Genomic DNA, 15,634 nt, shown 5'->3' with positions numbered 1-15,634 from the left:
CGTTCCAGCATGAAATTGTTGTTTACCCATTAATTAAAATACAGTTTGGAAATAAAAAGTATGTTGAGTAACATGAAACAAAATCAAAAATAAAATAATGAGAATAATTTGATTACATTCCTCTGTACAAGAAAAAACTAAAGATTGACTTTTCTTGAACTTGACCTTACACATATCGTAAAAGTTCCATCCTTAAGGTCGAAGAAAACAAATTGTGAGAAATTATTGCCCTTATTGCCTGTATGATTAAACATATTATTCTAATTTACAGAAGTTTACCGGAAGGGCCGTATATGGCGGCGACTTGTTCATCTTTGTGCCCTCCACATGACTTCCATGTGTGGACAGCTCGTTCCATGCACGCGGTCTCGTTCTGGTCCGCGCGTACCTGCCGCTCTCCGACAGTGTCCCTGTACATACCGACGGCCGCCGGGTGGGCGCTGCATTTTGACACAATCAGCCAGCAACCTAATGTAAGAGTAAACTTGTACATGTAGGTCTGCTGATATTATCGTGCACGACATTCTATACGCATTCAATGTATACATAACTGGATGACGTAGAGCACAAAAAGAAGTCCACAGATACACATTCCCGCACAATTAGTGATTCGCAACTTCTCTTATGTTTGCCCCACAACCAACAATAGAAATGGCGGAGTATAGTACACACTGGAAATTTAGACAGACTGCATATGTCTATGAAGCAGGTTAATTTGTCAAAATCTCGTGGATAAGGAATGTTCCAAAAGCCTTCTCAAGCCTAAATCCTATGTGGCGGTATCACCTGACCTGCCGCCATTCCCCGCATGTTGGAACACACTCGTTGTATAGAGCGCCACCACCCCCTCGCTTCCCCATTGATAGGTGCATTACTCCGTGATTGTGGAAACTGGCAGATAAGTGGACATGGAGCAACATGTAGATGAGTGTACATGATGATACATTACCTTGTGACGTCACGTTATACAAGTGGTTGGATCCGGAGCCGTCCGGGAGGTAGGCGACCGCTGGTGAGGACGTTACGGGCGCCTGTGTGGTACATGGACCAGAATGAGGCTGTGACGTCAGGTGAGCCGGCACTGGAACAAAACGTAGTGCAAATTATCAGATACGTATAGATAGATATCAAATGCATGTACTGCTGAAATAACTACCAATTCAACTGACGCAAATGTGAATAAAAACTTCTTTTTCAACGCTAAAGAACAGAATATATTTGCCTGGGTTCGATCCGATCAGTGGCATCAGTTCCCGGTAGCTATTTCAATGAGGCTAAATAAAATCATAAGTTTTAATGTTAAAATTTCTAAATAATTATAGAAAAGTAGATCAGAATAAGATTGTCTGCATACAGATTAATTGCACAGTTACCTGGTATTGTGACTGCAGTTTTAGCCAGTCGTGCTATCTGATTCGAGCGATTCGATTAAATATCTATAAATATAGGACCAAAAGTGGATTATTTGTTTATTATGTGTAGCATAGAGTACAATAACTCATTTTGCTATAATTCTCAAACCAAGAGATCACCCCAGGGAGCGAATTTCTCGAATCAGATAGCTCGACTGGCCAAAAATGCAGTTCAAATACCAGGTAACAGTGATTAATGGTAGGGGTATGTATATGGCATAAGGAATGACGTATGTGTACAGAGAGACTCTCTTATGTGTACAGAGAGATTGTCGTATGTGTACAGGGAGACTGTCATATGTACACAGAGAGACTTTCATATGTGTATAGAAAGACTGTCATATGTGTACAGAGAGACTTCCATATATGTACAGAGAGACTCTCATATGTGTACAGAGAGACTGTCATCTTTGTACAGAGAGACGGTCATATGTGTACAGAGAAACTGTCATTTGTGTACAGAGAGACTGTCATGTGTGTACAGAGATACGTTCATATGTGTACAGAGAGACTGTAATATGTGTACAGAGAGACTTCCATATATGTACAGAGAGACTGTCATATGTGTACAGAGAAACTGTCATATTTGTACAGAGAGACTGTCATATGTGTACAGAGAGACTGTCATATGTACACAGAGAGACTTTCATATGTGTACAGAGAGACTTTCATGTTTGTACAGAGAGACTGTAATATGTGTACAGAGAAACTGTCATATGTGTACAGAGAAACTGTCATATGTGTACAGAGAGAGACTGTCATATGTGTACAGAGAGACTTTCATACGTGTACAGAGAGACTGTTATACGTGTAATGCGCTCGAAGATGAGTTTCAGATTGTTCTTAGAAAAATATGCATAAATAAGATTTACTATAGTACGACTAAATCTGATACAATTTGTAAGTTATTCACTTCTGAAAACGTCATTGTAAATAGAAAACTAACGATGTCTGCATTTAAGGCTATATATTTAAGAAAATATATTAAAATTATTACGGATAAATAAGTTTACTGCCTTTACACTCTCTTCACGCTCTTTGATGTTTTGTATTGTTTTATTAATTTACAATTGTTAGATTTTGACAATACATAACTTGATATTTTGATGACCATAGATTATGAAAATTATTTACTGCTTGGGTATGCATGGGCATATTAACTAATGTATTTGAAATCAACTCTAATATCAACTTTACTTCTGTGGAGGTGAATTGGACCGACCGTCTTCTGCGCGCCGTACTGGTCTGGTGAAAGTGGCTGAAGGAAGTTCACCCGGTTCGCCCAGTCGGCCATGTAGCATCTCACTCGAAAGTCGCCGTGGGCCGCATCGTAAAAATCACCTTCGTTGATCGCCTTAGCAGATTTTTAGACTTTATATCATCGTAGGCTTTCAAATGAACAATTATCGACTTTAGAGTATGCGATGCTCAGATTATAAGTATCTTCCATGGCCGAGAGTGTAATAGGTTCATTCCGACCCTCGCGTAGGGTGTTTTGCGGAAACGAGGTTTACCGAGTTTCCGCAAAACACCGTGCGCGAGGGTCGGGATGAACTTATCTTGCACGAGCGGCTATGATAGATGCTTTTTCTCCAACCTCAGTTAAACAAAATTAAGTAAAAATGTTTTTTTGCCGGAACTCTTTTGTGCTTAGTGAAAATAAGTGCGTACGGATATGCAATTCGTGGTTGTCATGGATATTCGCGCAGTGATTCAGAGTATGTAAATGATCTGATCGGTCTTTAAATAGTTCTAAGAAGAGTGAAGCATTATTTCGTGAAAGGTGCGTGAAAACTGTTTTCTGGTGATATTTGAAGCGAGAAATAATTAACTCGCGTTCTAAATATTGCCACCAGACAAGGTTTCCATGATGCGCTACAGACGACAGTCTTCAACAAGAGAGGTGATTACAATGTGGTGACCATTAAAAGAAATTCCATACGGGCATTTTATATTCGCCCGTGGGCAAGATAAGAAGAAATTCGTTTTTTCCTTTCATTGAACATATTATTTTTTTGTCGCCAAGTAACCTCACTTATTGTTGGTTTCATTTGAAAGGGCATTGTTTACTAATTACAGTGTGTTTATACCACTTGATAAATTGATCATAGATGCTACGTCGGAAGGCAATATTTTGCATTGAATGAAGACTTTAGACAAAGATAACTTCACTATTTCTTTACTATTTTAAATGAAACATAGCGCAGTCTACGCCGCTTACGGAGCCCCGCCTTTTTTACCAGAGTTTGATCGAGAGTTTAGTTCCTTTAAACACTTCGAGATACCTTTTCACAAAATGGCCGTCTGACGGAGCACTGACAAAACATTATTTTGGAGACAGGTTTGTCGAAGTGTTTGAGGAAACTTATCATCTAATTAAACTCCGGTAATAAAACGAAGGCGGAGCTCTTTAAGCGCCATAGACTGACCTTTATTTTATTTAAAATACTAAGTGTAGGAAATGAAAAGTGATCTTTGTTTTAAGTATTCATTTTAGGCAAAATGTTGCCTTCCGACGTAGCATAATTATATGACGTAATTTGTCACGTGGTATACACACACTAAATTACTGAAATAACGGAAAATACATAAAGGCATGGCAGTTCGTATTTTTATTTTTCATTTTAACTGAAATCGAAAATCAAATGACCGAATCTTTAATTCCTTGTCAAAACAACGTGAAATATTTTTACAAACATTATATCTACATTTTCTTCCACTACGCATTAAAACCTTCCTAAAGATACCAGAATGATATGGGGTCACAAAATACATTTGACCTTAAGTACACTGATTCAAACATTGTAACTTTATCTTGGGAATTGGATATAAACACTTGATATTGTTGTCAAGTTTTTTTTTGTAATTCGTTTAGTATGTTATTTGGATGGGTTGTCAGGTTAGTGCACTGACTTTCACCTTCGAGTTCGATTCCTAGCCTGCATTTGTGATTTTTGTTTGTGGTCACCAAGCCGGACCAGTGGGTTCCTCCGGGAAAGTATAATATGTCCTTATAACTTTTTTAAATCGTTGTAAAAAGGAGTTTTAACTAAAACTAAGTAGATTCTTCGGAATTTTCGGATCGCGATTCCATTTCACCAATCAAGCAAACTTACAAAGCCCGTGTCTGTGACGTTGAAGAACCTTTTATTGTCAATCCATCCATGGAGTGTCGGTATAAAACCCACGTGGCCGCTATTGTACACGACATTCTTACTTATCTCATTCCCTGAAAATAATACTTGAAATAATCTTCTGTATTTGTCAGTGAAATATACAACCTTACTATGCGTTACAATGTGAATATTTTATTCTTCGAACATAATACACGTGAAATAAAACGGGAATATGATAGGTGATTTCTGTCATGTCCTTTATGCACGTTGGCGCCAAACGCCAAGACGAAATGACAGGAATTATCCACCAGATCGAGTTCGTTGATTACCATTGCATGTAATTGGTTTATAACGTTTCATATTATGTCTTTCAAAAAGACCAAAGAGTTCAGTTCTTAATAAAAATGACATCAACTTGTTCGGAAAAAAAACACGGACCTTCCGGGAGGCTGGCGTTATGAGCGTCTATGGCCGCCAATTTTGGGTACCGCATGCTCCAAAGCGCTCCCGTGTACGGCATATTCTGAAGCCGGAAACAGTTAATTAAGCTTTGTTGTTGTTGTTTTTTTAAAACAAATATAACTATATCATGATTCTGGTCAAGCGCACTAGCGGACCTAGAGAGAGGGGAGGGCACCCGGCACCCCCTGAAATCGACAGAGTTCAACAAAGTTCTTTTATTCCTTTTCTTTTTGGTATGGGACAAAAAAAGGAATAGTATACGCAATTGTTGAACTTTCTTTTGGGGAATACCCCCCCTTCCAACACTTTTAACCATATCAAATTTCTGTTCTGAGGGAGGGGCGCAAGTCACGGGGCAAAGCATAGTACGCATTTGCGTTGTCATTGGTGGTGTAATATATTTCACCCCGGGATAATGCAGTATCTCTGTTACAAGAGCTGTAACAGGAACGTTTCAACTGCCTGTCGGAGAGATAGCTCGAACGGTATGCGAAACACCTTCAAATGTTTGGAAATTAAATGAGTAAGTTAAAGCTGATACATGATAGTAACGGACGGGCGGACAGGGCGTCTTTTCAATGCTTTCCTTCGGACATGTACATAACAATACGAATACGTATGCATGTACATGTATGCATACATACAATGTGATGTTTTGTTTGAAGCAAAGTTTTAACTCGTGGTAAGCGCATCGCTTCTGACTAGGGCGTCCCGGGTTCGATTCTCGGCTCGGGTGTATGTGAGTTTGGTTTGTGGTCACCGTGCAAGTAGATTCCCTCCTGGTACTCCAACAGCAAAATACCACACTCTCGGGTTTACATCGTGGCTGAGAGTAGGATTGGTCCCAGAGCGTGGCAACGAGTGTGATTAATATAATGATATTATATCTTGTTGTAAAATACATATGTCTCTACTCTGACTTCGAAAATTGGCGCACGAAATTTAACATCGACAGTAGCTCAACATTCCTGTGCTCGTGTGTTTTAACAAGTGTAGTTACACTTACATGTAGTCTGTGGTTGATAAAATCCTTGTAGTCATCTCTGCCAAGTCCCCTGCCGTCAACTTGCATGGAGAAACGTTCTGCCCCGTACATGACGTTACCGGAAACAACGTTGTCACGACCGCCACCGATGTTCACGTGCACGTCATTCTAGGGATATGGCAGAATAATGTAGAGGTAAATGATTGGTTCCTGCAAGCCATTATGTGTTACTGCTAATTGCTAAATGTTGATAGTGACACGAGTGTCGGAGCTAAACAGTAGCGCTGCATGGTTTTGCAAGAAAGCCCTTCTGCACTTATGCTAACATTCCGATTGACTCTTGGCATTCGCTTATGTATGAAATCATTAAGAATCTGTACGTACGTTGAAGAAGACGTTGTTGGTAATGTGTGTGCTGGAGGACTGATCATCCAACATGACGCCCCGCACATCTGCACCGGGCACCAGTCGTAAGTTGTCATGAACCAGGTTGTTCCGTATTACGTTCCCGCGCTGGAGGTAAACAAAAATCTAGATATATAACGGAAGTGTGAAGCTGGCAAAACATACGACATTGTGGGTTGTGTAGCATGGATCAGGACGATTATTCATGTAGAATGGATCATAAAGAATTGATCATGTAGAATGTATCATAAAGAATGGATCATGTAGAATGGATCATAAATAATTGATCATGTAGAATGTATCATAAATAATTGTTCATGTAGAATGTATCATGAATAATTGATCATGTAGAATGTATCATGTAGAATGTATCATGAATAATTGATCTTTTAGAATGTATCATGAATAATTGATCATGTAGAATGTATCATGAATAATTGATCATGTAGAATGTATCATATTAATTGATCATGTAAAATGTATCATGAATAATTGATCATGTAGAATGTATCATGTAGAATGGATCAGGAAAATGGATCATGTAGAATGGATCATGAGGATGGATCATGTAGAATGTATCGTGTAGAATTTATCATGTAGAATGTATCATTGATACTGTTGTATGCAGACGATAAATATGATTTACCTTTGAGTGTGTACATAACGTATTAACGTATTGTAATGTTTCCGTACGATCCGATTTGAAAATCAATATCAAATTGACTGCAAGCATCAAATTGGACTAAACATAACGTGAAAGGTCACAAATTGTGATTGTTGCGTTTTTTTTAAGTTAAGTAGACTACTTATTCCGTAGACGAGTTTACCGTTGTCCAATCTCGGCCTGTGTGGAACGCCCCACAGTCAGACGCGTTCATGCACGTATGGTGCACGTGGTTGAACTCCATCACGATGTCGTTACCCTAGAATAGCAATGCTTCAAGTCAATGTCTATTGTATATTTTACAGTAATTCAATTAATCGACATGAACAATCATATTGTTTTTCCAAACCATATGCGTGGATTTGTAGTTAAACCTAGCTCAGCTGAATAGGAGTTGAGACTCCCAAGTAAGAGTTTTTGTTGTTTTGCTAAAATACAAAACCATGCAATCAGTATTAACCGTTCACAGTTGCGGCTGACGTTTCAGTGCGTTAGTAAAGAACGAATAAACAAAAATAACTACCTTAGTGTTTTATACGAATGTCTCTATACTAGTTAGAGCGTTAGCGCGAACCATGTACATTGTATAGCCCTCTAGATACATCAATCTACGACTAAATGGAACTACGGCGCCCGTTTTCGTCTGAAGCTTTCTGATTGGTTCACTCAGAATCCGTCGTGCGATCCCATTTGCGGAGACATATGCATTAACACTAAGATTGGATAAGCTTATGTTTTTACATGTATATAACAATCAGCTTGTAAGGCTTACACAATATGTGGCGGATCCGTGGTCTAGTGGTAACCAATTGACTGTCAACCCAGGGGTCTATACACAGTGCTATACACTCAGTGGCGGTTCTACCAGGGGGGGGGGGCGACAAGTTATGTTTTTTTATGTCAAATCTTTATTGATTTAACTGTACAAATAGGTTGTTTTGACACAATTTAAAGTTTATCTCATTATTTGAGCAAGTAAACAATTGAACCTGAATCGCGTGTTCCATTAAAATGGTATGCCAATTTCAAAGTATAATATTGTATAGTATGCAACACGAAAAAGACTCTTGAAAATGACATCGGGGCACGAACATTCGATAATGATAAATCGGCGCCGTATTTTACACAGTCAGCTGATCAAAAGTAAACAAATATGGCTGAAGTTATACGGGTAAGTCTACTGTTTTCAGAATATATCCTATACCAGAAATATAAGTTGTTTTAAACAGTTAACATGTGCACAGTTTATGTTCGTCATTGCTTTTAATGATGTCATTGTGTGTCAACAAGGTATGTGTGTGCATGACGTACATGATTTAACAAAAGTTTAAAATTCAAAACGTTGCCGCCTTGAAACTTTCCATTTCGGCCTTTATTAACGTCCAGTTCTCGGATTCATGCTAGAGCCCTTGTAAATTAAAACAGAATAATTCATTTGAAACCCTTTCTTTGTTGTCAAGTTGTTTTTACTTCAGTTAACTTAAATCACATTCGAAGTACGGTATCGTTGAGTGCAACCAATTTATACTTCAGTTACTGTAGGTTTATATAGTATTTATTCTACTTAATATACAATACAGTATATGTTTCTTAGGTTGCCGAGTGGTTAACGACTTTGGTTTCAATTCCGGCGACCCGAGATCGATTCTTCTAATCGGCATGATATAAAACAATTTGTTAATCTGTTTATCTTTATTATGTTTATAATTAGTTGTGCCCCCCCCCCCAATTAAGATAGTCCTGGTGCCGCCACTGACACTGGTGCACGTTAAGGAACCAGCGTAGCTCTAACCCGGGTTACATTATGTCTGCGCACTATGCTCCAAAAACACAAAATGACTAACAATTTTATCGGAACACTCGCCGAATGGGCAATGCCCGAGTACGAGTATAAATAAGCTTACACACAACCATCGCTTACAAAATAGTTGACGCCCCTGTACTGGCCGTTATAGATGGAGTTATGTCGAACAATATGGCCAACACCGTTGGCGTAAATGGCGTCAGAACCGACGGCCACCACGCGTGAAAAGTTGTATATCTCATTGTGCTCCAGAACTGCGCCGGACGACTCCAAGAGCTTCCGGTCGCCACCTTAAATAGACAGCAATGCACGACAGTCCAAGACAGTCTTAATGACGTATATTGTATCAATGAGTGGTATTTTACAAGCCATGTTTTGGTGTAAAAGGGAGTTGAGCAAACGTTATCAGGGAATTTGACCATAGATTTGTTAAAATTCCCGGTTTTCAATTTAAGGGGAAAATTCAACGAGTAAAATCATTAAGTTTAACTCAGCTAAATTAAAATTACCACGCGATCTACTTGCAGCGTGGTTAAATGTAAAGATTTCTGACATTGTAAGCGTTCATATACATCCGAGGTTGTTTTCGATGGTAGAGGACAGAGGAGTTTCGACTGCACCCCCCCCCCCCCCGCCAAACCGCAATGCAAAGCGCAACGCAGGGATACAGCGCATATATGTAAAAAGAACTGATGGCCATGTTATCTGTACCTTTTCTGTTTAAGGTCAGACGCCACATTAAATGAATTTCCTATATGTTCTAAAGTTACTGACCAATCTGCACGCGAGATTATACTGATTTCTAGTGCTTCTCGACCCCAATACCATTTATGGGAAGAAAGTTCCGCTTGTATACTAAACATTAAACAACGTTAGAAAAAAGTAACGTTTCTAATGAAAAAAAAATTGGTTGAACGTAACCATTGTGTATTCTAAAATTGACCATATTAGCTGTACGAGTACAAACAATGCGATTAAATGTAAATAAACTAGGGGTGCAAACGAATATTCGAATATTCGATCAAACGTTTGGTATTCGAATGTCAATATCGGTATTCGAATATTCGCAAAAAAGAGTAATGATACTAATCCTCAATAAAGAGAAAAAAACACATTTTGCCTACAACACTGTTGTTGTTTATAAAGTTCGTTTGTTTTGTTTTACAACGACTGGCCCCTAATGCCAGAGGTGTGAATGTGATGAAAACTAAACACGTGTCATATGTCATTTAGGGACATATCGTCGGGTACTGTAAAAAGTCCCCTTAGTTTTACAATAACTGACTAGGAATCGGCCTTAACACCAATGTTTTGTCTTGGCTACAAATTAAGTTATGTAAGGAGCTCAAATCGCCGTGATGATATGAACGCCATGTGCTACAATAATGTTGTTACATATATGTGCTTTAAATTGTTTTCCATGTTTCGATACAATGTTGGTGCTTTGAAATGTAAATGTATAGTATAGCGTTTTAGGATATATTTCTAGTGTTGAACACTGGATGATTCAAATCCAGATATGTTTTCGTTTTATTATTTTACTAGTTCCCGAGTTGTTTTGGGTTTTCCATAGTTATATTTAGTCAATTTAGAGGTCAATCTCAGAACGAGGCTGCTTGTCCTACGGAAATACCCTCCGTTGGCGCAAAACGCTATTTGACTAGGAATCCATCTAATTTCACATTGTTTACACAGCGGAATTGAAATTATTCGAATTTGTTGTTTGTCTGTTTATAATGAATTGTTTTTTTTCTTCATGAAAATTGCGAATTTCAAATTGCCCCGGCTATTACTTAAGCGAATAATAGTAGTAGTTTACTACATCTTCCAAAATATGTATTTCGGTAATCGAATATTCGAAACTTCAATCGAAAGAATTACCGAATATTCAAATATCAATTTTGCCATTCGTTTGCATCCCTAAAATAAACAAAAAGAATATCAAGTAGATCCAGCATGTACGGCCTATTTTGAAATCACAAACCATTTAGCTTCAAAACCTATAAAGATGTAATGAAGCCAATGGTCTGAGATGATATAAGGAGGCTTCAAATCATTGACATGAATTGTGTTAGTTGAAGAAAAGGGGCAATCACTGTAACAAAAAATAACACTGGGTAATCACTTCTGAATTGGTGTAATTTGCCCTGTAATCTTACCGCTGATGAAGAGTCCCCCGTCCACGTCGTGTATAAGACATTGTGACACTTGGACGTTTCGGCAATCAGAACAAAGCGCGGCGTAAGACCCTGTACACAGGAGAAAATGAACCCATTAGGATGTTGTCCAAGAGTATGTATTAAGTTCACACAGGTTCAGTCATTTTTTGCCATTTTTGCATCTATAGTATGTACAGCAGTTCATACCAAGTTAAAACTTACGAGGTGAAACTTCAATTTGTTGTTAATTCTATGACCAATTAAAGTGTACTCTGTTTTTGTTTTATAGGTTGAGAAAGTGATTATTTAAAAGGACTTTCCAAAAGATGAAACTGACGTACTCAATACAAACCTGATACCTGGGTCGGTATTCATAAAACATCTTACGTGATTTCCTTTCTTCTTATTCCTCTACTTCTTCTTCCATATACTGAGCTAGGCTCTTAATAGGGCATACTTAGCGCTCAACAAGGCTGCGTGGCGGTAGCGAACTTGATGTCTCAAAAAATGTTTAAAGCTTATAAAATGATATACAAATGTGTGATCACTGGTGTTTAGGTGGCAGGCTGCTCACTTAAGAGAGCGTTGAAGGCATCCGGCGTAGGAGCTGATACCACTGTAGTTGGCAGGAGGTTTCAGTCATTCACAGTTCTTGAAAAGAAGGTGTTGGCCAATGTCTGGTCTGTGATACGCTCTTGGTACAGTCTGTGATAGCCTGTGGTGCGTGCGTCGCCCTTGCGGAGGTAAATGTCGGCGTTGATGTATACACAGTTTTCGTTGATCTTGTATATCATATGCAGCCTGCTGTGTCTACGTCGCTGCTCAAGAGTCATCCATTTGAGGTCTTTGATCATCTTGGAGACGCATCCTGAGTTAACGTCGCTGTGAACAGAACGAAGCGTGCTGATCTGCGCTGTATCTGCTCAATAGTTTAAATGAGGGCCACTTTGTAAGATTCCCAGACAGTTGAGGCATTTTCTAGGATTGGTCGGACCATGGCTTTATAGGAAGCTTCCTTAACTGGTGGCGTGCATTACTTGATATCCCTACGTAGAAATCCGAGTGTCCAATTTGCCTTGCCTGTTATATCACCTATGTGTTTGTCCCAGGCGAGGTTCCTTGTCAGTGTTACTCATATGTACTAGCTGGCGCCAACTACTTCAAGAATGTGTCCATGGAGGAGGTACTGAGTGTAAAGGATCTTGTGCGTCGAGGTGCTATCCTCATTTTAAGGGGTTGAAACTCATCTGCCAAGTTTCTTCCCGATTCTCTAATGCAGACAGGTCTTCTTGAAGTCTCCATCTGTCTTGTTCACTGGTGATGACTTTAAAGAGCATACTGTCGTCAGCGAATAGCTTCGCCATTGAGGATTGTAACACCTCAGGGAGGTCATCGATGTAGGCTAAAATGGCAATGGGCCAATAACTGTACCCTGTGGTACGCGGGAGAGAACGCTGGCTGTCTCAGATTTTTCACCGTCAAGAACGACTTATTATGTTCGGTTGGAGAGGAATGAGTGTATCCAGGTGTTGAAATTTCCTTCAACATGTAATGGTCCAGTTTATGCAGAAGGCGTAAATGAGGAACCTTGTCGAAGGCCTTGGCGAAGGCTAGCAGTATTACATCAACGTGCTGTCCTTTAGCAGTGTTTTCTATCTTAGTCATTTTCTTATAGTTGGTATCATAGCATATAATAATTGAATATTACCTGCAATACTTTGCACTGCCTTTAATGAAAACACGTGAAATAAGTTACAATTTTATGAATACCGGCCCAGATAAGTTCGGGATGTGACACTGCGCATGTGTACAAAATGACCGCGAGGAACGGGAGTTGATAAATGCTCCAAGGTTTTTTTCTGAATTTCTCCTTTACTATTGTAACTTGTACAGTGACATTTGGAAGAAATATGCAGTTTCAATAAAAATGAAACAACTGATTGTCAAAAGTCCTAAGACACTCTATAAGTCCTAAGACATTTGGTCAATCCATTTTGAAGAAGGGCTATATTTACAATAGGGATAATCTAATTTATTTCTTAAACCTATCATATGAAGCGAAATCAGCAATTTTGATAACTTTTTAACGGAAAAAAAGATAACCAACAATCTTGGTTTTTTAAGAAGGTGTAAACATAAAGCCAATATATGCAAATATGGCAAGCGCATTTATCATAACTCACCAGTGTTCCTGATTTCCATATTTAGAAGCTGGAAGTTGTTCAACTTTGGTCCTTTAATCCCATACTCTCTGCAAACCTCCAGTGTAAAGTCTGAGAAGGAAATGTCATTGCCGTTGGCCCGCACCCTAAATTAGTCGAAAAGAATCGTTTGATGCAAAAATAAGTTTGTAAAAACGCCTTGTTTTCATTTTGAAAACAAAAATACATGATTTGTCAGTGTCGAAACACGATTTAAAATCAATGATTTGTTTATATTTGCTCTTTTGGTGCATTTGCAATATTCGACATAAGTGATAAGCAATCTAATAGCACAATATTCCATACTCTATACAGTTGTTCACCACTGAAACGTAAATGGAATCCGATGTGTGGAGGTTTCCATCCGCGTTTGGCATCCAAACGTACAAGTTCCCAGATTTCGCATCCATATAATACTCGCCCTGAAACGGACACACGTACAATACCTCACTGAAAAGTAGTTGTCTAAGGATGGTTTTAATATCGGAATAATACTGAATCTTGCATGCAAACCTTTAACTTAGTGTTAAAATACAACGTACATTTTCAGCCAATAAAATTGAAGATAGGCAATCATTAAGTACTAGTCTTAATCATTAAGAATTTCATCTTTCTCGGGTATTTAAACGTCCGCCTGCTCCCACTCATCCGATACACACTCCCTGCGTCAGTAAGGTAGTACACGGCAGTTAGGTGATCTAAAGTAATCTCTACGCTCACTCCAACCATTCATTAAAATGTTACATCATGTCATCTAACTATTACTTCTTATATTAAAAGGGCCAAACTTATATTAAGTCAGCCAGGTCCAATACTTTGCTTGTCCAATGGTCAGTAGCTACTGTGATACACGTAGAATGCATGAACAACTTTCACCCTCAAAAGAAACGTTTACTCAAGACGATTAACCATAACAGCAGAGTTGCTAACAGTTGGTATGTCCACCGGATTCCATGATATATTCTTAAGTCTAGTACGTACCGGAGAATCAAGCTCTTCCAGAACGTTGATAAAACGGAAGTAGCCGCCTTGCTTTTGATAGCTCGCATCTGCCTCCCCGAAATGGCCTGAAGTATCGCAAAATACCGCTGAATGATAACAAGCTACGGTTGTGTGACAAAATTTTAGGGTTATGTGGATATGAACATGATGTTAGGCGAATACAAGCGAGGGTTAGTCTATAGCAAGCTAGTGTTGACCGATAACAACCGAGTGTTGACCGATAACAACCGAGTGTTGGTCGATAACTAGCTAGGACGGACGGTAATAAGCAAGGGTTGGTGGTTATAATTGAGGGTCGGTCGAAATAGGAGGGCTGCTTGATAGCAAGCCAGGTTAAGTCGATAACAATTTAAAGTGTGATAGTAACAATGTAAGGTTGTTTGTTAACAAGGTAATGTTGGATGATAACAAGCGAGGGTTAGGTGAACAAACAGGCTTTAACAATGTAGTTGATAACAAGGAAGTGTTATGGCGTGATAAGTGCGACGGTAGAAAGATACAAAGGTAATGCTGAATGAAAACAAGCGAGTGTTGGGTGTTCATAAGTGAGTGTTAGTTGATAACACAAGAGGTTAGGCGAATCAAGCTATGGTAAATAGGTAACGAACTAGTGGTGGTAATAAGTAATTGTTGGTTCGTAACAAGTAATAGTTGTTAAAGTTGGTTGGTAATAAGTTATAGTTAAGTGGTAACAAGTTAGAGTTGGGTGGTAACAAGTTAGAATTGGGTGGTAACAAGTAAGAGTTGGTGGTTACAAGTAACAGTTAGGTGGTAACAAGTTATAGTTGCGTGGTAACAAGTTAGAGTTGGTGGTTACAAGTTAGAATTGGGTGGCAACAAGTAAGAGTTAGGTGGTAGCAAGTTATAGTTGGTGGTAACAAGTTAGAATTGGGTGGTTACAAGTTAGAGTTAGGTGATAACAAGTTATAGTTGGTGGTTACAAGTTAGAATTGGGTGATTACAACTTAGAGTTAGGTGGTAACAAGTTAGAGTTGGTGGTTACAAGTTAGAGTTAGGTGGTAACAAGTTATAGCTGCGTGGTAACAAGTTATAGTTGGTGGTAATAAGTTATAGTTGGGTGGTAACAAGTTATAGTTGCGTGGTAACAAGTTATAGTTGGTGGCTACAAGTTATAGTTGGTGGTAACAAGTTATAGTTGGTGGTAGCAAGTTATAGTTGCGTGGTAACAAGTTATAGTTGGTGGTTACAAGTTATAGTTGGTGGTTACAAGTTAGAATTGGGTGGTAACAAGTAAGAGTTAGGTGGTAACAAGTTATAGTTGGTGGTTACAATTTAGAATTGGGTGGTTACAAGTTAGAGTTAGGTGGTAACAAGTTATAGCTGCGTGGTAACAAGTTATAGTTGGTGGTAAGAAGTTAGAGTTGGTGGTTACAAGTTAGAGTTGGTGGTTACAAGTTAGAGTT

At 38.8% G+C, this 15,634-nt stretch overlaps 1 protein-coding gene across 1 annotated transcript in view; it reads right to left on the bottom strand.

Annotated features, from left to right (window-relative positions):
• The window catches only part of LOC128224561 (uncharacterized), a 33,486-nt gene that overhangs the window by 9,841 nt on the left and 8,011 nt on the right, over positions 1–15,634 (bottom strand). Inside the window, exons 8-20 of the mRNA XM_052934445.1 lie at positions 14,190–14,275; positions 13,515–13,630; positions 13,191–13,315; positions 11,008–11,097; positions 8,966–9,138; positions 7,208–7,303; positions 6,360–6,488; positions 5,997–6,143; positions 4,967–5,051; positions 4,529–4,641; positions 2,610–2,766; positions 950–1,081; positions 280–468 (exon numbers count right to left, since the gene is read on the bottom strand). Coding sequence (XP_052790405.1) covers positions 280–468; positions 950–1,081; positions 2,610–2,766; positions 4,529–4,641; positions 4,967–5,051; positions 5,997–6,143; positions 6,360–6,488; positions 7,208–7,303; positions 8,966–9,138; positions 11,008–11,097; positions 13,191–13,315; positions 13,515–13,630; positions 14,190–14,275 — 1,638 coding nt within the window. The remainder of the gene's footprint in view (positions 1–279; positions 469–949; positions 1,082–2,609; positions 2,767–4,528; positions 4,642–4,966; positions 5,052–5,996; positions 6,144–6,359; positions 6,489–7,207; positions 7,304–8,965; positions 9,139–11,007; positions 11,098–13,190; positions 13,316–13,514; positions 13,631–14,189; positions 14,276–15,634) is intronic.

The sequence above is a fragment of the Mya arenaria genome, chromosome 17 (genome assembly GCF_026914265.1).
Source record: "Mya arenaria isolate MELC-2E11 chromosome 17, ASM2691426v1".
In the NCBI taxonomy this organism is placed as follows: Eukaryota; Metazoa; Mollusca; class Bivalvia; order Myida; family Myidae; genus Mya; species Mya arenaria.
This window is presented reverse-complemented; position numbering and strand designations above follow the sequence as displayed.